This window comes from Silurus meridionalis, chromosome 7, assembly GCF_014805685.1.
Source record: "Silurus meridionalis isolate SWU-2019-XX chromosome 7, ASM1480568v1, whole genome shotgun sequence".
Taxonomy (NCBI): domain Eukaryota; kingdom Metazoa; phylum Chordata; class Actinopteri; order Siluriformes; family Siluridae; genus Silurus; species Silurus meridionalis.
Genome location: NC_060890.1, coordinates 28,317,876 through 28,338,392, shown reverse-complemented (window position 1 = coordinate 28,338,392; position 20,517 = coordinate 28,317,876). Strand labels below are relative to the sequence as shown.

At 42.4% G+C, this 20,517-nt stretch overlaps 1 protein-coding gene across 2 annotated transcripts in view; it reads right to left on the bottom strand.

Annotated features, from left to right (window-relative positions):
• Positions 1-8,224: 8,224 nt before the first annotated feature.
• Positions 8,225-20,517, bottom strand: part of LOC124388393 (protein sidekick-2-like) — a 263,177-nt gene continuing 250,884 nt past the window's right edge. For both annotated transcript variants that reach the window (XM_046852959.1, XM_046852960.1), the window contains exons 41-45: positions 12,269-12,433; positions 11,536-11,673; positions 11,263-11,401; positions 10,211-10,340; positions 8,225-9,696 (exon numbers count right to left, since the gene is read on the bottom strand). In XM_046852959.1, coding sequence (XP_046708915.1) covers positions 9,283-9,696; positions 10,211-10,340; positions 11,263-11,401; positions 11,536-11,673; positions 12,269-12,433 — 986 coding nt within the window. In that variant the 3' untranslated portion in view covers positions 8,225-9,282. The remainder of the gene's footprint in view (positions 9,697-10,210; positions 10,341-11,262; positions 11,402-11,535; positions 11,674-12,268; positions 12,434-20,517) is intronic.

Sequence of the window (20,517 nt, the reverse complement as noted above, 5' to 3'; positions counted from 1 at the left end):
TTTTTCTCTCTGTTGAGTTAAACATGCTCCTGAGGTATTAGTATCCAGTGTTCCTCTTCTCCTCTTCAGATCTGTCTAATTCATCTAAACATCCTCCCTCTGGATGGAGTTCTCTTCAGTTGAAGACTCTGTACAGCTGGAGATGTTCCACATCAACAGCCTAAAGATCCATGAAGTTACTGAGCAACTGAAGAATTTTGAGGATGGATTTAGACTGTAATTATTATCAACAGTCTGCTACAATGTGCTCAGGACCAGAGTTTGCATTTAATCACCGTCACTGCACACTTTAACAATGATGGAACTGTAATGAGAAAATATGAATTGATTTGATTTGAAATAACAGACAGACAGACAGACAGACATATGTCTCATTTTTTGCTTTATTTTATTTAGAAAATATTTGATCTTTTAGCTCAACATTAAGTCCGATCAGTGTTTCTGATCAGAGTGTAATTGTATACATTATAATAAAGAATACAGCTCTATATGGAACGCTGACTAACAGACACTAAGCTTCACACTGATCCTGGCTGGATCATTATGATACATGTATGATATGGTACATTATTCTGATAATCAATAACACATTGTATAATTAAACCAGTTTAGTTTTCATGATCCTGGTACCCTGGTACACATTTCAAAACCGCAGCATAATGCTAATCATGGCATCACACCTACACACCAGACCCAGCCCACCTTTAAGCTATAAGAGGAGTTATGTCATTTCCTGATACAGAAAAGTATAGTGTTATTATTCCTTCCAAAACAACCCTAGATCACACAATGATGTGTCAATAATAATAATAATAATAATAATAATAATAATAATAATAATAATAATAATATATTGGTTGCCCCACATGTCTTCAGGGGACATGTGTGTTCCAGAGTCACATTGTTCCTGCTGTCCTTAGTGACTTTGTTTAGATTTGGCAGCAGTGTTTTGTGTGTGTGTGTGTGTGTGTGTGTGTGTGTGTGTGTGTGTGTGTGTTAGAGAGATTGATGACCTTCTGATGGAAAATTTAGACATTTTGTTAAAAGTGTTCAATTGACAACTTTTTACAAAAATATTCAGACACCTAAACACATCTCTCATATCACTGATCTGCAAAGTGTATACGGCTTTTTATTCTTTTTTAATGAAAACTCAACGTGAATTATTTTAAAAGTGGATTATTGTTGGAAAATAAGTTTGCAATAAAAAAAAAAACAAGTTTGAATATGGATTGAACCCCAGTGCCCAAGAAGTTCCATGTTTACACTGGTTAACACGTTCGCATTCTCATCCAGCTATGAATCATTATAATATCTGTCAGATTTTCTGAATAAAAACCTCATTGTGTGAAGACTCATGGTGTCAAACTGTGAATCTGAAAAAAAATTAACAACAAAGTGCATTTTACAAAAAAGCTAAAACAAATGGATAGATTAGGAAAAGAGAACAAAATAAAAATTTTTTTTATCCCAGTTAGTGTAACTGGATAAGTAATCAGGATGTGAAAGTTTCATCACAGGTGAAATTTTAATTTTAATAATATTTTTAGCCAAAATTCAATCCAGAAGCACTTGAGTGAAGCATGGTGGTGGTGGCATCTTAATGTGGAACTACATCTCATCAGTAGGGAATTGAGCAAAACAGGAAAATATTTCAAGAGAAGCCTCCTCAATCTACTAAACTGAAGCTTGTGGGGAAATTTTACTTTCAGCAGGACAGCGATCTCAAACACAAAGCCAAAGCAGCACTGATGTGGCTCAAGACTGAAAGCTAAAGGTCTCATTGGCCCAAGTTTTGATCTCAATTCAACTGAGAATCTTCAGACATCCTGAAGTGAATCTACCAAGAAGAAGCAGCTGAATTCTGGTACAACATATTGTTACTCTACATATTCCACATTACTTAAAGCTTTTATTTCAGGAAATTGGAGACTCTACACGGGGTAAAATACTTATGCAAGCAAGTGATTTTATTTTATTTTTCATTCAAATAATATTTCTCAAAAGAACTCCAGTGTCACCCGCGAGTGATGAATTTGAGTCAAATATAAACTACTGTGTGCAATTTAGATATGAGAGAATGAATCAGGGGTATAAATAATTATGCACAGTGCTGGATCTAACACACAGCTGTGTGTAGTGGACTGATGGTGGTGTTTATGTGTGATATACAGTGAATATGGAATATGGGTTATGATCCATAATCATGTACTATCATTTTAATCTATATTCAAATCAGAGAGTTTCAAAACTTTCCATTTACATCTGACATCATCTAGACCAGGGGTCACCAACGTGGTGCCCGCAAGGACCACATGAGTAGCCCGCGGGCCTTTTCTAAAAATAGCTGTTTCCTACTTTGTAAAATCATTGTTGATAATTATTATGAGAAATCATTAACATGATCAGTGTTCATATAGATAAATATCATTAATTATTAATAATAACATAATAAAAGGTAAATTGAGCAAATTTGTTATTTCAGATCAAACTGAAAACTGTGTGTATCAAACTGGTAGCCCTTCACATTAATCGGTACCCAAGAAGTAGCTCTTAGTTTCAAAAAAGGTTGGTGACCCCTGCTCTAGACCTACACAGCAACCAGCAATAACCCTAACCCCTAAACCCAATTCTAACACCTAAACGCAACCCTAAATTTAACTAAACCTCTAAACCTAACCCCTAAACCTAATCCAGCTCCACCTCCTGTCTTTTACTCAATGCCACTGTCTCTAATCCATACAACATCGCAGGTCTCACCACAGTCCTATAAACTTTCCCTTTCACTCTCACAGATACTCTTCTATCACAAATCACTCCTGCTATCACTCTTCTCCACCCACTCCACTCCGCCTGCACTCTTTTCTTCACTTCTCTAACACACTCTCCATTTCTCTGCACTGTTCACCCCAGGTACCTGAACTCCACCACCTTCTCCACCTCTTCTCCCTGCAACCACACCCCTCCACTGCCCTCCCTCTTATTCACACATATGAACTCTGTCTTACTCCTACTGACTTTCATTCCCCTTCTCTCCAGCGTGTACCTCCACCTCTCCAGGCTCTTCTCCACCTGCTCCCTACCCTCACCACAAATCACAATATCATCCACAAACATCATAGTCCACGGAGACTCCTGTCTGACCTCGTCCATCAACCTGTCCATCACCACTGCAAACAGGAAAGGACTCGATCCGATCCGATCCTTGATGCAGTCCAACCTTCACCTTGAACCAGTCTGTCTTTCCTACTGCACACTTCACTGCTGTCACACTGTCCTTATACATGTCCTGCACCACCCTCACATACTTCTCTGACACACCAGACTTCCTCATACAATACCACAACTCCTCTCTCCACCCTGTCTCTAAATCTCTAAATCTTTCTCTAAATCCACAAACACAAAATGCAATTCCTTCTGACCTTCTCTATACTTCTCCATCAACATTCTTGAAGCAAATAATGTGTCTGTAGTGCTTTCTGCCATCTCTCCTAAACATCTTGATGCTACTGGTATGTCATCTGATCCAACCGACTTTCCACTCTTTATCTTCTTAATCACTGTTCCCTGCATCACCATCTCCACACCATCCAACCTTCTCTCTCTCTCATATTCCTCATTCATCAGCTGCTCAAAAAACTCCCTCCATCTTCTCAACACACTCTCCTTACTAGTCAAAACATTTCCATCTCCATCCTTTATTGCTCTAACTTGCAACACATCCTTCCCAGCTCGGTTCCTTTGCCTGGACAATCGCTACAAATCCTTTTCTCCTTCCTTAGTGTCCAAGTTCTCCTACAGCTTCTCATATGCCTTTTCTTTGGCTTTTGCCACATCCCTCTTTACATGCGGCTGCATCCCATCTCCTCCATCTCACAACCTACCTGACCTGTGGAGCATAAGCACTGATGACATTTATCATCACCCCTTCAACTTCCATCTTCACATTCATCACCCTATCAGAAACTCTCTTCACCTCCACTACACTCTTACTGTACTCTTCCTTCAGAATCCCCCTACACCATTTCTCTTTCCATCCACACCATGATAGAACAGTTTAAACACCTCCAATGTTCCTGCTCTTACTCTTACTCTCTTTCCATTTGGTCTCCTGAAAACAACATCTCTACCTTTCTCCTCTCCATCATATCAGCTCCCTCCCTCCCTTTACCAGTCATAGTACCAATATTTAAAGTACCAACCCGAACCTCCACTCTCCTCCACTTCTCCTTTCCCTGCTGTCTCTGTAGATGTCTTCCTCCTCTCCTTCTCCTCCTTCAGACAAAAGTAGCACAATTTCCACCGGTACCCTGTTGGTTAATGATACTGGTGGTGGTCGTTGGTAACCCGGGCCTCGACCGATCTGCTATGAAATTCTGATTCCTGATCCACATATTTGATTTGGCACGTTTTACACTGGATGACCTTCATAACAAAACCCTCCACATTTATCCTAGCTTGAGACCGACACTGAGAGTCACCTGAGTTGTGTAGCACTAATGGCTAGGTTATAATGATGATGGTGATAATGATGATAATGATTATGATAATGGTGGTGATGGTGATGATGGTGATGGTGATGATGATGGTGATGTTGATGATGGTGATGATGATAATGATGGTGTTGATAATGATGATGGTGATGGTGATGGTGATGTTGATGGTGTCAACATTAACATCTATATAACTAAACCAATGTTTCATTTTATTAAACACACACATACAACCACACATACACCCCCCCAAACACATACACACACACGCAAACACCCCCCCATCAAAGTAATGATGTCATTTCCTATTTGCTGATGACATCAATAGTAGAAGCAATGGTGGGTTTTGACACCTGACACTACACACAGGAAAACCAAGTCAATCTTTCACCATGAGAGAACAGATGACCTCTGACATCATTGTTTTTTTAGACTTACAGCTTTCTTCATAAAAATAAACATTTTTTTTATAATTATTTCATTCATTCTGTGTGTTTTTTCTTTTTAACAATTTGTGTACTTTTGTGATGGAAATAAACACACACAAAACTCACACACACTGGAATAATTTTATCACTCCATCCAACACTTTCATCACTCCATCCAACACTTTCATCACTCCATCCAACACTTTCATCACTCCATCCAACACTTTCATCACTTCATTCATCACGTCCATCATTCTATCCAACACTTCCATCATTCCATTCATCACTTAAATCATTCCATCCAACACTTCCATCACTCCATTCATCACTTCCATCACTCTATTCATCACTTCCATCATTCCATCCAACACTTTCATCACTCTTTTCATCACTTCCATCATTCCATCCAACACTTCCATCACACAATTCATCACTTTTATCACTCCATTCATCACTTCCATCATTCCATCCAACACTTCCATCACACAATTCATCACTTCAATCACTCCATTCATCACTTCTATCATTCCATCCAACACTTCCATTACACCATTTATCACTTACGTCAGATGATTCATCACTTCCATCACACCATCCAACAATTCCATCATTTCATCCAACACTTCAATCATTCCATACAACAATTCCATCATTCCATCCAACACTTCAATCATTCCATACAACACTTCCATTATTCCATCTATAACTTCCATTATTCCATCCAACATTTCCTTCACTCCATCCATCACTTCATCAATCACTTCCATCCATCATTCCATCACTCCATCAATTACTTCCTTCAATCCATCCATCACTTTCATCACTCCATCCATCACTTCCATCATTCCATCCAACACTTCCATCAACCCATCAATCACTTCCATACATCATTTCCATCCATCATTCCATCACTTTATCCATCACTGCACCATCACTCCATCCATCACGTCCATCACTCCAACCATCATTTTCATCAATTCATCCATCACTCCATCTATCGACCCATCAATCACTTCCATCCATCATTTCCATTACTCCATCAATCATTTCCATCATTCCATCCATCACTCTATCCATCACTTACATCACTCCATCCATCATTTTCATCACTCCATCCATCACTCCATTCATCACTTTCATCACTCCATCCATCACTCCATCAATCACTTCCATCAATCATTTCAATAACTCCATCCATCACTTCCATCATTTCATCACATCCATCTTCCCTTTATCTACATCTATGGCATGTGGCAGTCTCCCTTCTCTGTGAACGACTTACAATTATCTCATCTACCCACTGACCTGGTGAGGATTGAGGGCCTTTCACAGGGGCCCAGCAGCTTTGTGTTGCTGGGATCAGCAGAGCTACATATGAGAGAAAGGAAACCTTCAGAGCCCCTCCTTAAGGATCTGAGCTTCAGCACAATCACACAGCAATAAACAAATCACATGATGGGACACGATTTAAGATTGTCGTGAGGATAAACGAGAGAAGAAAAAATCTCTCCATCCACTCTGTGTGTGCTGTTTAGTCCTTCTAAGCCACAGGTTTCTGAGCCACAGTGACTCACAGTTTCAATCCTACATTTACTTTAGTTTTTAGTAACAAATAACAAAAATATTCTGCATCAAATGATTATTTTATACAGTGTTTATATATACATTTAAATCACACACCGCATCTTAATGATCAAAATATTCAATTTGACAAACTTGATTTATTTATATATATATATATATATATATATATATATATATATATATATATATACAGTGCCTTGCGAAAGTATTCAGCCCCCTTGAACTTTGCAACCTTTTGCCACATTTCAGGCTTCAAACATAAAGATATAAAACTGTAATTTTTTGTGAAGAATCAACAACAAGTGGGACACAATCATGAAGTGGAATGAAATTTATTGGATATTTCAAACTTTTTTAACAAATAAAAAACTGAAAGATTGGGCGTGCAAAATTATTCAGCCCCTTTACTTTCAGTGCAGTAAACTCTCTCCAGGAGTTCAGTGAGGATCTCTGAATGATCCAATGTTGACCTAAATGACTAATGATGATAAATAGAATCCACCTGTGTGTAATCAAGTCTCCGTATAAATGCACCTGCACTGTGATAGTCTCAGAGGTCCGTTTAAAGCGCAGAGAGCATCATGAAGAACAAGGAACACACCAGGCAGGTCCGAGATACTGTTGTGGAGAAGTTTAAAGCCGGATTTGGATACAAAAAGATTTCCCAAGCTTTAAACATCCCAAATAATATTGAAATAGAAGGAGTATCAGACCACTGCAAATCTACCAAGACCTGGCCGTCCCTCTAAACTTTCAGCTCATGCAAGGAGAAGACTGATCAGAGATGCAGCCAAGAGGCCCATGATCACTCTGGATGAACTGCAGAGATCTACAGCTGAGGTGGGAGACTTTGTCCATAGGACAACAAATCAGTCGTATGCTGCACAAATCTGGCCTTTATGGAAGAGTGGCAAGAAGAAAGCCATTGCTTAAAGATATCCATAAAAAGTGTCATTTAAAGTTTCCCACAAGCCACCTGGGAGACACACCAAACATGTGGAAGAAGGTGCTCTGGTCAGATCAAACCAAAATCAACCTTTTTGGCAACAATGCAAAACGTTATGTTTGGTGTAAAAGCAACACAGCTCATCACCCTGAACACACCATCCCCACTGTCAAACATGGTGGTGGCAGCATTATGGTTTGGGCCTGCTTTTCTTCAGCAGGGACAGGGAAGATGGTTAAAATTGATGGGAAGATGGATGGAGCCAAATACAGGACCATTCTAGAAGAAAACCTGATGGAGTCTGCAAAAAACCTGAGACTGGGACGGAGATTTGTCTTCCAACAAGACAATGATCCAAAACATAAAGCAAAATCTACAATGGAATGGTTCACAAAAAAACATATAAAGGTGTTAGAATGGCCAAGTCAAAGTCCAGACCTGAATCCAATCGAGAATCTGTGGAATGAACTGAAAACTGCTGTTCACAAATGCTCTCTATCCAACCTCACTGAGCTCGAGCTGTTTTGCAAGGAGAAATAGGCAAAAATTTCAGTCTCTCGATGTGCAAAACTGATAGAGACATACCCCAAGTGACTTACAGCAAAATCGCAGCAAAAGGTGGCGATACAAAGTATTAACTTAAGGGGGCTGAATAATTTTGCAAGCCCAATTTTTCAGTTTTTTATTTGTTAAAAAAGTTTGAAATATCCAATAAATTTCGTTCCACTTAATGATTGTGTCCCACTTGTTGTTGATTCTTCACAAAAAATTAGAGTTTTATATCTTTATGTTCGAAGCCTGAAATGTGGCAAAAGTTTGCAAAGTTCAAGGGGGCCGAATACTTTAGCAAGGCACTGTATATTAGTAATTAATTGAGAATCAAATGTGTTCAAGGCTCATTGGAAACCAAAATCATCAAGTCAGATGGTCAGGTTTTTAAATGAATTCTGGTCTGGCGAATGTGAGGGACAGTCACTGGCATGAGCACTGACATTATCATGCACCAGGAGGAACCCAGGACTCACTACACCAGCAAAGGATCTACCAATAGCTTTAAGCATTTCATTCCATTTCTTAAAAGCAGTAAGGGTACAGTGCATTACAGTGCAGTGCAGTACAGTGCAGCGCAGTGCTGTGCTGCACAGTCTAGTACAGTACAGTGCAGCGCAGTGCCATACAGTGTGGCGCAGTGCAGTGCCGTACAGTGCAGTGCTGTGCCGTACACTGCACTGCAGTGCAGTGCAGTGCTGTGCAGTGCAGTACAGTGTGGTGCAGTGAAGTACAGTGCAGTACAGTGCAGTAGCACATGGCGGTCTGTTCAACCTCCTAATGATATTCCTCCTCAGACCGTCACTGATTCACCACCAAAACAGTCATACTGGATGATGTTGTAGGCAACATAATGTAACGTTACACAGCACTGCCTCTTTTACATCTGTCACATCTGCTTAATGTGAGCATGTGTTTTCATCTGTAAATGGCCAGACATGAGACAGGATATTGTAGCTTATCTAGCCAGCACTGTAAAGCACAATGCATTGTGGTGTTCCTGCATTGTGACATGCTGTAATCTAATTGACTGATTTGATTGTAAAAATGCACAGGTGTACAAATGCTATAATGAATTCAGATTGAGAGTGTACATTCTTCTGTTTGGGACAGAACATTAAATAAGAACACTTGATAGAACATCTCATTTTGGAATGAACCTAAAAAGCCTTTTTAATAAGAAAATAAAGAAGTGAACTGTAGTGTTTGCAGCGGAGCCTGAAAATCACCTTATACTTAGAGGAGATTTTTTTCTAACACAGCACCATTCAATAAGACACAATCAGACAAAAGAGGAAACGCCAGCAATTGATGGACGGGTTGTTGTGGGAGGGACCGAGCTGCTGGGTGGGCGGGGTGTAGCTGTTGGGGCCAAGCTACTGGGTGGTCGGTACAGAGTGGAGTGGGCAGAGCTTTGTTGTGATGGAGTGGGAGTCCGACTGCCTTTTGCTCTGAATCGGCTCTGAGGCTCTGCTTTTCCAGGGCTAGGGGGTGTGGCTGGAGTAGAGGCAGGACCAGTAACAGGAGTAGAGTCAGTAGGTTCTGATTGGCTGTAGGTAAAGGGCGGAGCTCTCGAGATTCCTTTCTGTTGTCGACGCCATGAGTTGTAATAAGTGGGATCGCTGATGTAGTGATTCACAAACGAGTGCATCTGATTCTGAAGGGAGGAGTCACCCTCACATTCACTATCACTGCCCTGGGAGGTGGGGGGGGGGGGGAGAGAGGAAGAGAGAGAGAGAGAGAGAGAGAGAGAAGGGGAGAGAGAGAAGGAGAATATTATTATACAGTGGTTGTTTATTAATTACATACAAATGACACTGTGTGTAACTATGTTTGTGTTTGTGTATGTGTACCTGCATGTGTTTGTGTCTACCAGTGTGTGTGTGTGTGTGTGTGTGTGTGTGTGTGTGTGTGTGTGTGTGTACCTTGACTATGTGTGCCTCTGTGTGTTTTACCTGTCTGTGTGTGTACCTCTGTATGTGTGTTGCCTGTGAGTGTGTGTGTGTGTTACCTGTCTGTGTGTGTGTGTGTGTGTGTGTGTGTGTGTGTGTGTGTGTGTGTGCCTCTGTGTAAACTTGTGTTTTACTTCTGTGTTACCTGTAAGTGTGCGTGTTTGTGTGTGTTACCTGTGTGTGTATACCTCTATGAGTGTGTGTTACCTGTGTGTGTGTGTGTGTGTGTGTGTGTGTGTGTGTGTGTGTGTGTGTTACCTGTGATTCAGACAGTTCAGATTTTTTCTCAGTTAAACTGCTGCTTTCAGCTTTTATCAGGTCGCTGTATTTAGTGTTTATATCTTCATCAGAGTAGTGTAGACTGCCGGGACTCGGTCTAGGTGGGGACCTGTTCACACACACACACACACACACACACACACACACACACACACACACACACACACACACAGTCAGATGTATCTCATGTGTATTACTTATTGTGGTTATTGTAAAGGGGGTGGAGCCAGAAGATATCATGACATACTGATCACAAATCAGTCACATCTCAGCAGTGATGGGCGTCAGGGTCAGTAAGACCTTCTGTACTGCTCTAAACTCGATCAGAATCACTGACTTAAGATTTTATCTAATTTTGTCCATTAATATGTATTGCATTATTCCTAATATTTTATTCTTTTCATTTAATTAATTTCTCTCTTGTGTGTTGCTGTAAGGAGCAGAAAAAACATGTATAAGTTTTACATTAGAGTTTCTATCCAATCAGATTTCAGCTGTACCATCATGTGTTACTAAGGTAAATATCGGTGCTTCTGCTGGAGATGATCTATGTGGAGGTGCAGTTGTGGCTCCAGTGAAAGGAGACGTGTTAAATTGTGCTCATTTGGTTTCTTGCTTTAATGATAACATTCAATCTCACTGTGTGAGATTTCTGTGTGTGATGCAGCTCTCTGATCTACTGCACTTCTCACTATAATACTGATGCTTTCTATAGAAGTGGCATCATAATGATGGGATTAACAGGTGGATTGATCAAGGTATAACATAACTGAACGTCTGTGGGCTGAAATACATGACCTGATACTGCATCCCACTAATGACCCAAAAATTCCTTAATGTTGGTGGAAGAGGAGGAAAAGAAGAAGGAGGAGGTGGAGGAGGAGTTGGTAGAGAAGGTGGTGAAGGAGGTGGAGGAGAAGGAGGAGGAGAAAGAGTTGGTGGAGGAGGTGGAGAAAGAGTTGGTGGAGGAGAAGGTGGAGGAGGTAAAGGAGGAGGAAGAGGAGGAATAAGAGGAGGAGGAGAAGACTTGCCTTGTGTAGACACCATTCTTTCTGTTGAAAGATGTTTTGACGGACAGCTGGCGGTTGTTGAGCTCCAGAGCAGGGAAGCGACTTTCATCCAGACCCACCATTTCTCCATGAGTCAGAGTGGTACAGTTAGGACTGTTAGCTAAAACAAAACACACAAACACACACACACACACACACACACACACACACACACACACACACACACACACACACAGTAAGATAAAGATATAAATAAAGTAAATGAGACTCAGGTATATAATAAGGTCAGTTTACCGATCTCTTTTTTGCTGTATTTCTTGCTCTGTTCTTTGATGATGAGGATGAAAACCAGCAGGAGGATGAAGATCAGACCAACTAATGCAATAACTACCAGGAACCACCACTCCTCATAGAATGGAGCCACTTTGTGGGCTGGAGTTGAAACCACAGATATGTTTGATTTAGGTTCTTCATTAAAGGAATAATTACAAACACAGCACTGAGAAGACATTAGTGTTATTTTGTAGATAATTTTCTTGTAACAGCACATCAACACAATACAGTTATTTATTAAAATAAAACAGCAAAAAATAAAATTTTCATGCAATTTTACAATTTATACTTTTATTTAATGTTGTGGAACATCCATGGATGATGAAGTTCCTGACTATAGTTCATTTACACTATAGCAGCTATAAACTGTACTTCAATCAAAAGGTGCAGGTTATTTGTTGGTACCTCAAATAATGAAGACTACAGCAGGGGGCAGAGCTTTCACTTATAAACCCCACAATTATGTTACAACCTTCCAATTAATGTTCAAGACTCTGGAGGGATCATGGATATAGAGTGTTTTGGTAAACTGGGATATTTGGATGATGTTCCTCTACACAACAGTAATGATTTAAATATTATTTTACATTTTTAAAGCTGTGATTTGTAGACAGTCAGAGCTGCTGTTACAGAAACTTCAACACCATTTACAATCACAATCCAGATCTCTGCAGTAGTGTGGTGTAACAATAACCTGATACAGAGGGAGAAGGCTGACTCGGAGATCCGTATCCATAATCGTTCACTCCGATGATTCGGAAATCGTAGCTCACCCCCTGCCTCAGGATATCCATGTTCAATGTGTATGATGTCACTTCCTTAGGAATATCTTTAATCAGAATGTCCCACAGGCCTTCATCTGTTACATAAACAGAAGATATGGAGCTAAAACATTTCAATTGTTTCTTCACCTCTTTACACTTGATCAATCATAAAACGTACATAAAACTTTATACAGGTAAAAGAGCCTTGGGGCCAAACTCATACAGTACACTCCTACAGCAAACACCTCAAGAAAACTCCTACAGCAAACTCCTGCTGCAGACTCTTACAGCAAACTCCTACAGCAAACTCCTACTGCTAACTCCTACAGCAACCTCCTACTGCAGACTCAACAAACAAACACAATGTAGTGCAGAAAACAGCAGCAGCACTCGAGAGATGCAAAAACCAGCATGTAAACAGTGTAATATGGTTAAGTATAAATAATAAATAAATGATAGTGGGGATGGATTGAGATGAGTAATGAGTGTGTGTTAAGTTCAGGTTGTACAGTTCGGAAACACACAGTTGAATGAGTGTGTCTGTGTGTGTGTGTGGGTGTGTGAGTACCAGTTTAGTTCTGTGTATTGAGGAGCCTGATGGCTTGCAGGAAAAAGCTGTTATACAGTCTGGCTTTGAGGCCCGAGTGCTTCGTAACCTTTTTCCTGATGGCAGGAGGTTTAAGTGTGAGGGGTGTGTGTGTGAGGGGTGTGCGGGGTCGTCCACATTGCTGTTGGCTTTGCGGATGCAGCGTGTGGTGTAAATGTCCATGATAGAGGGGAGAGAGACTCCGATGATCTTCTCAGCTGTTCTCACAATCCTCTGTAGGTTCTTGCGATCTGAGACGGTGCAGTTCCCAAACCAGGCAGTGATGCAGCTGCTCAGGATGCTCTTAATGGTCTCTCTGTAGAACATGGTCAGAAATATGGGAGGGAGATGAGCTTTCCTCAGCCTTCTCAGGAAGTAGAGCCTCTGCTGGGCTTTCTAGGTGATGAAGCTGGTGTTGAGTGACCAGGTGAGGTTACCTGCCAGATGAACACCAAGGAATTTGGTGGTCTTGATGATCTCCACTGAGGATCCATGGATGATCCAGTTGCAGAGGGAGGTTTCAGGCCCAGTAGGCTTAACTTCTCAATCAGGTGCTAAAGGAATGATTGTGTTGAATGCTGAGCTAAAGTCTATGAACAGCATCCGTAAATACGTGTCCTTGTCCACATGCCGATTAAGTTTAGGGAGCGCAGTCCTGAGATTTGCATGGTTAAAATCTCTGGTGATAATAAACAATCAGTCGGGATGAGCATTCTGCAGGTCCCTAATAGTGCCGTAGAGTTCACACAGTGCCTCCTTAGCATTAGCGCTGGGGGGAATGTACACGCCGACAATGAAAACAGTGGTGAATTACCATTGTAAATATCATGGTCTGCATCTTACATTCACAAACTCCACTAGCGATCAGCAGTAGCATGAGACAAGCACAGAGTTCTTGCACCATTCCGTTTTGATATAAATGCCATGTCTCAGTGAAAACAAAGATGCAACACTCTCTGGACTCTCGCCGCATGGTCTGCTGGATGTAATCCAGTTTATTGTCCAGAAAGCAGAAGTTTGAAAGAAGAATGGACGGGAGAGCTGGCCGGCTAGGGTTAGCAACCTAACCCGGTGCCGGGTACGCCCGCAACCTCTGAGTGCGAGGTGGTCAGGGTGATTGAGGTGAAACTCGTCCAGGACTGCTGGGTCCAGGACACAGGAGCACTCCTCTGGTCCATAACCCTCCCAATCAACGAGGGTCCTGAATCTCACAGATAGAGTAAATGGAGTGTTGCTCCAGCACCTTAGGGGTATGTGGATCATTAGTAGCTCCAGGGTTCTCTGTGACAGAGGGAGAAAAGGGCTTTAGGAGTGACACATTAAAAGTAGGGTAGATGCGGTACCTGGGAGGGAGGTCGAGCTGATAGGACACATCATTGATATGCCGCAGTATCGTTAACAGCCTGATGTAACGAGGACTGAGCTTCCTGCAGGGCAGTCGGAGGCACAGATCTCAGGTCGACAACCACACCTTATCTCCTGGTTGGCAGGGAGGTGCTTTTAATGTCAGAGGATCTGCTGAACTTTTTGTGGTTCTAAGAGCTCTTTGGAGCTGGGTGTGTGCCAACTCTCAGACTCTCTCGCTCTCCCGGGGATCCACCACGGGGATGTTGGAAGGTTCCTCTGTCCAGGGGAACAGTGGAGGTTGGAAGCCGAGTACACACTGAAATGGGGTCAAACCGGTGTTTTTTTGGCGTATGGAGTTCTGTGTGTACTCAGACTATGAAAGGAACCTGTTCCAACTTTTGTGATCCTGGTAGCAGTAGGATTTGAGGTAGCGTCCCAGCTCCTGTGTCTTCTGCTACTTCTGTTTGTTAGTCTGTGGATGATAACCAGAGGACAAGTTAACAGTAACACCAAGTATCTTAAAGAACGCCTTCCACACATGGGATGTGATCTGAGGACACCGGTCTGACACTATTTCTTCTGGGAGGCCGAGATTATGAAACACATATTTGCAAAGAATGTGCCTTGAATGTACCTTGCAATGTATCCGACTATACCGGACCACCAGTAGCGACGCCTGAGCCTGGAGCCTTATGGACTGATCTCAACAGGGGTTGACGGCAGGTCTTTGGAACAAATGTCCTCCCCTCAGGGCATTCTGGTGGGGCAGTTTCCACACGTGTTGCCGTTAGGATTTTCTCATGTGAAATCCACACGATGGGACTCAGGATGAGATCGGGTGAAATATTAGGTTCCCGGTCCGTGGGGGCCTTGGGGGCATAAATTCTTGACAGGGCATTCGCTTTACCATACTTGGAGCCTTGAAAGCATGTAAAGAATAAAGGCATTTTGCTTCCTGAAGGTATTGGAGGTTCTTGTCAAGTCAAGTCAAGTTTATTTCTATAGCGCTTTTCACAACAGACATTGTCTCAAAGCAGCTTTACAGAAATCAACAGTGAAGGTGAATGGTGTGCATTTATCCCTGATGAGCAAGCCGTAGCTGTGGCAAGGAAAATGAGGAAGTAATTAGATGTGAGGAAGAAACCTTGATGGGAACCAGACCTCATTTGGGTGACATCAAGAGTTTGATCATAAATCTTTCAACAATACAGAACACTGGAGAGTGAGAACTAACATGAGTACTGGAGTATAAGATTATAAGTAATGATCTTTCTACAGTCTTTTACAGTCTATATGGTTAGTTTCCTGAGTAAGAATGGGTGCTTCGAGGATGGATTGGACTGTAGTTAATGTCAACAGTCTGCTACACTGACTCAGGATACAGTTCGCTTCTGATCATCAACACTGTACCCCGCAACATTGTATATCTGCTTCAAATGGACATTCGGTGCAACCCAGATGAGGATGGGTTCCCTCTTGAGTCTGGTTCCTCTCAAGGTTTCTTCCTTATGCCATCTCGTGGAGTTTTTCCTTGCCACAGTTTCTCATCAGGGACAAACATACTTACAAAGAACATATTTACTTTTAATCACCACATTATCTGTGTAAAGCTGCTTTGAGACAATGTTCATTGTTAAAAGCACTATACAAATAAAAATGAATTGAATTGAATTGAGAGTTAGTAGCTCCTAGTTTTATGAGCTCAACATTTGTGATCATCACAGATCCAGCATCAGCTTCTCCATGCCAGAGCCTTTAAACACTCCAGGAGGTCCAATGTCAAAACCACACATGTATTGGGATCCAGTTGGCACTGGTACATCTCTAGATGGTTCGGGATGTTTGCGAGTTCGGCATCTACTTCTTCAAAGGTCCATAATCTTCAGGTGGGACATGACTGGAGCTGGCCAACTTCAGGATGCCTCGGGATGGGGAGAGAAAGAGAAGCAGTGGAGAGGAATTAGCGTAGCTGCTGTTCATGATATTAACAGCACAAGTTAATGATGTGCATGTGATCAGATGTTCGGGAGCACAAGATTATGATGTGATGTGTGTTATGTGTAGAACTCGCTAAAAACATATGTCTTTAATCTACACTTAAACTGGGAGAGTGTGTCTGAGCCATGAACACTGTCAGGAAGACTATTTCAGAGTTTAGGAGCTAAATGTGAAAATGATCTACTGCCTTTAGTGGACTTTGCTATTCTAGGAACTACTAGAAGCCCAGAGTTTTGAGATCTCAGGGAGCGTGGCGGATTGTAGCGTGTTAAAAGACTGGAGAGATACATGGGAGCCAAACCATTTAGTGCTTTATAAGTAAGAAGTAGTAGTTTGAAGTCTATTCGAAACTTAACATGAAGCCAGTGCAGGGATGATAAGTGGTTATATGGTCATATTTTCTTGACCTTGTAAGAACTCTTGCTGCCGCATTCTGAACTAACTGAAGCTTGTTTATTAATGATGCAGGACATCCACCTAGTAATGCATTACAATAGTCTATTCTGGAGGTCATGAACGCATGGACGAGCTTCTCTGCATCGGCTATAGATAACATGTTTCATAACTTAAAAATATTTCTAAGGTGAAAGAAGGCTGCTTTTGTAACTTGGTTGATATGATTATTAAAAGACAAGTTGCTGTCTAAAATAACTCCCAGGTCTTTTTCAGTTGAACTAGTGGTTACAGAACATCCGTCTAAATGCAAGTTGAGATGCTGGAGCTTCTGTATACTGGTTTTTGTGATCAGTGATCACCATAAAAGGATGCTTCACCCCTTCCAACCAGTGCCACTACTCTTCTAGAGCCAGTTTGATAGCCAGAAGTTCTCGATTACTGATGTCACAGTTCTGTTCTGCCGGAGAGTTTTTTTTAGAAAAGAAGGCACAGGGTTGCACGCATGGAGGGTTACCCATATGTTAGGATAGGGTGGCCCCTACACCTGTGGAGGACTCGTCTACCACCACTATGAATGCGAATTGGGGAGCCGGGTGTCATAGGAGAGGGGCGGTACTGAACCTCCGTTTGAGCTCTATGAAGGTCTCCTCGGTCTCCTTGTCCCTAACTATGGTTTTGGCTTTACCCTTCAGGAGTGAGGTGAGTGGGGCAGTGACCAAACTGATCACGAGAAACCTCTGATAGAAATGAGAGAATCCCAGGAATTGCGTGAAACTCGGACGAGGCCAGCCTAGAATTGCCTTGACCTTCCCCTGGCCCATTTGTACCCCTGATGGACTGATGCCATACCACAGGATCTGTACACTGGATTGGTGGAACTTACACTTCTTCAGCTTCAGGTAGAGGTGGTGTTCCTGTAATCGTTTCAGGACTTGGACTTTTGACCCCGGTGTTACATTAGACTTATATGTAGTTTAGTTATTTGAAGTATATGATTATCGATGATCATCGATGTATACGATGATGAACCGATGGCGAAACGGTTTGAACACTTGGTTCATAGATGTCTGAAACACTGCTGGAGAAATGGAGAGTCCACACGGCATGACCCGGTACTCATAGTGCCTTGAGGGGGTGATCAAGGCTGTCTTCCATTCATCGTCCTTGCGTATGCGCACCAAGTTGTAAGCACTCCGAAGGTCTAGCTTTGTGAAGAGTCAGGCTCCACTGAGGTCTTCTAGGGTAGCCAGGACCTTAGGGAGCAGGTAAGGGAGTTGTACTATTTGGGAGTAGAGATTTCGATAATCAATGCACGGCCAGAGACCGCCATCCTTCTTCTCCATTAAGAAGAAGCTGAAAGCCGCTGGAGAAGAGGATAGGGTGATGAATCCCTTTTTTAATGCTTCTTAAATATAGATCTTCATAGCCACGTGCTCTGAGATGGACAGCAGGTAGACTCGACCCTTTGGCAGCTTGGCACCTGGCATTAGGTTGATAGCACAATCCCAAGGGTGATGAGGGGGTAGACGAGTGGCAGCCTGCTTGCTGAATGCATCCAAAAAGGTACTTGGGGGGGACCTCCACTTCCTTGTGGGTCTCTGGACTTTTGATTTGCGTCAATGCTAGGAAAATTAGGGCCGGTCATGGTTATTTTATTTAACCTTTATTTAACCAGGTTAGTCTCATTGAGATATAGAATCTCTTTTTCAAGAGAGACCTGGCCAAAATAGCAGAACAAAATTAATTCACACAATCACAAAACAAACAAAAACGCAAAAGAAAACTCAAGTGCATTTCAATTTAAATAAAAGTGCCATTAATTGAAACATTTGCACGTGTGGATGGACTCATGTTCTATAGATTTAACATAATGTTTAAAATCATTTAGTCAAGTCAAGTCAAGTCAAGTGGCTTTTATTGTCATTTTCACTATACACAGTGGTACACAGTACACAGTAAAAACGAAACAACGTTCCTCCGAAACCCTGGTGCTACACTAAACAACAAACAACATAAAGTGCATCGAGTGCAGCCTGGTGCAAACAGTGCAAACAAAAAAACAGTACAGACAGACAGAGTGCAGACAGACAACACAAGACAAGACAAAAGACAAAAACCAAGTATAACGCCGACTAGTAAACCTACTGTATACTTAAATATACAGTACTGTGTGAGGAGAAATGTAAAAACTATACCCAGGAGAAAGTACAAACAGAACAGAGCAATGTAGTGCAAAAAAACAGCAGCAAGGAGGTGCAAAGACAGCATGTAAACATTATACTGTAGTACAAAAGGTGCAAAAACAGCATGTAAACATTATACTGAATACAAGGTGCGAGTATAAATAATAATAAATATATAATTGGTGGTGGAGTGGATCGAGATGAGTGATGATTGTGTTTAGTCCAGGTTGTACAGTTCGGTAACAGTAACACACAGTGAGTGTGTGTGTGTGTGTGTGTGTGTGTGTGTGTGTGTGTGTGTGTGTGTGTGTGTGTGTGTGTGTGTGTAATTGAGTGTGTGTGAGTTCTGTTCAGTTCTTTGTGTTGAGAAGCCTGATGGCTTGTGAAAATAAACTGTTACACAGTCTTGTTGTGACGGCCCGAATGCTTCGGAACCGTTTTCCTGATGGTAGGAGGGTGAAGTATGTGTGTGAGGGGTGTGTGTGATCGTCCACAATGCTGTGTGCTTTGCGGATGCAGCGTGTGGTGTAAATGTCCATGATAGAGGAGAGAGACTCCGATGATCTTCTCAGCTGTCCTCACTATCCTCTGTAGGGTCTTGCGATCTGAGACGGTGCAATTCCCAAACCAGGCAGTGATGCAGCTGCTCAGGATGCTCTCAATGGCCCCTCTGTAGAACATGGACAGGATGGGGGAGGAGGTGGGCTTTCCTCAGCCTTCTCAGGAAGTAGAGACGCTGCTGGGCTTTCTTGGTGATGGAGCTGGTGTTAAGTGACCAGGTGAGGTTGTCCGCCAGATGAACACCAAGGAATTTGGTGCTCTTGACGATCTCCACAGAGGATCCATCGATAATCAGTGGAGATTGGTCGCTCTGTGCTCGCCTGAAGTCCACAACCATCTCTTTCGTTTTGTCCACGTTCAGAGACAGGTTGTTTGCTCCACACCAGGCAGTTAACCGTTGCACCTCTTCTCTATATGCTGACTCATCGTTCCTGCTGATTAGACCCACCACGGTCGTGTCATCAGCGAACTTGATGATATGATTCGAGCTGTGCGTTGGTGCACAGTCGTGAGTCAGCAGAGTGAACAGCAGTGGACTGAGCACACAGCCTGAGGGGCTCCAGTGCTCAGTGTGGTGGTGCTGGAGATGCTGTTCCCGATCCGGACTGCCTGAGGTCTCCCAGTCAGGAAATCCAGGATCCAGTTGCAGAGAGAGGTGTTCAGGCCCAGAAGGTTCAGCTTCTCGATCAGGTGCTGAGGAATGATTGTGTTGAATGCTGAGCTGAAATCAATGAACAGCATTCGTACATATGAGTCCTTGTTATCCAGGTGGGTGAGGGCCAGGTGGAGGGTTGTGGAGATGGCATCGTCCGTGGAACGGTTTGGACGATACGCAAACTGCATGGGGTCCAGGGAGGGTGGAAGCTGTGTCTTGATGTGCCTCATGACAAGCCTCTCGAAGCACTTCATCACGATGGGAGTGAGCGACGGGACGATAGTCATTGAGGCAGGAGACAGTCGATTTCTTTGGCACAGGAACGATGGTCGTTGTCTTGAGGCACGTGGGAACAACGTTACTGCTCAGGGAGATGTTGAAGATGTCAGTGAAGACATCTGTTAGTTGTTCTGCACATTCCCTGAGCACTCTGCCAGGAATGTTGTCAGGTCC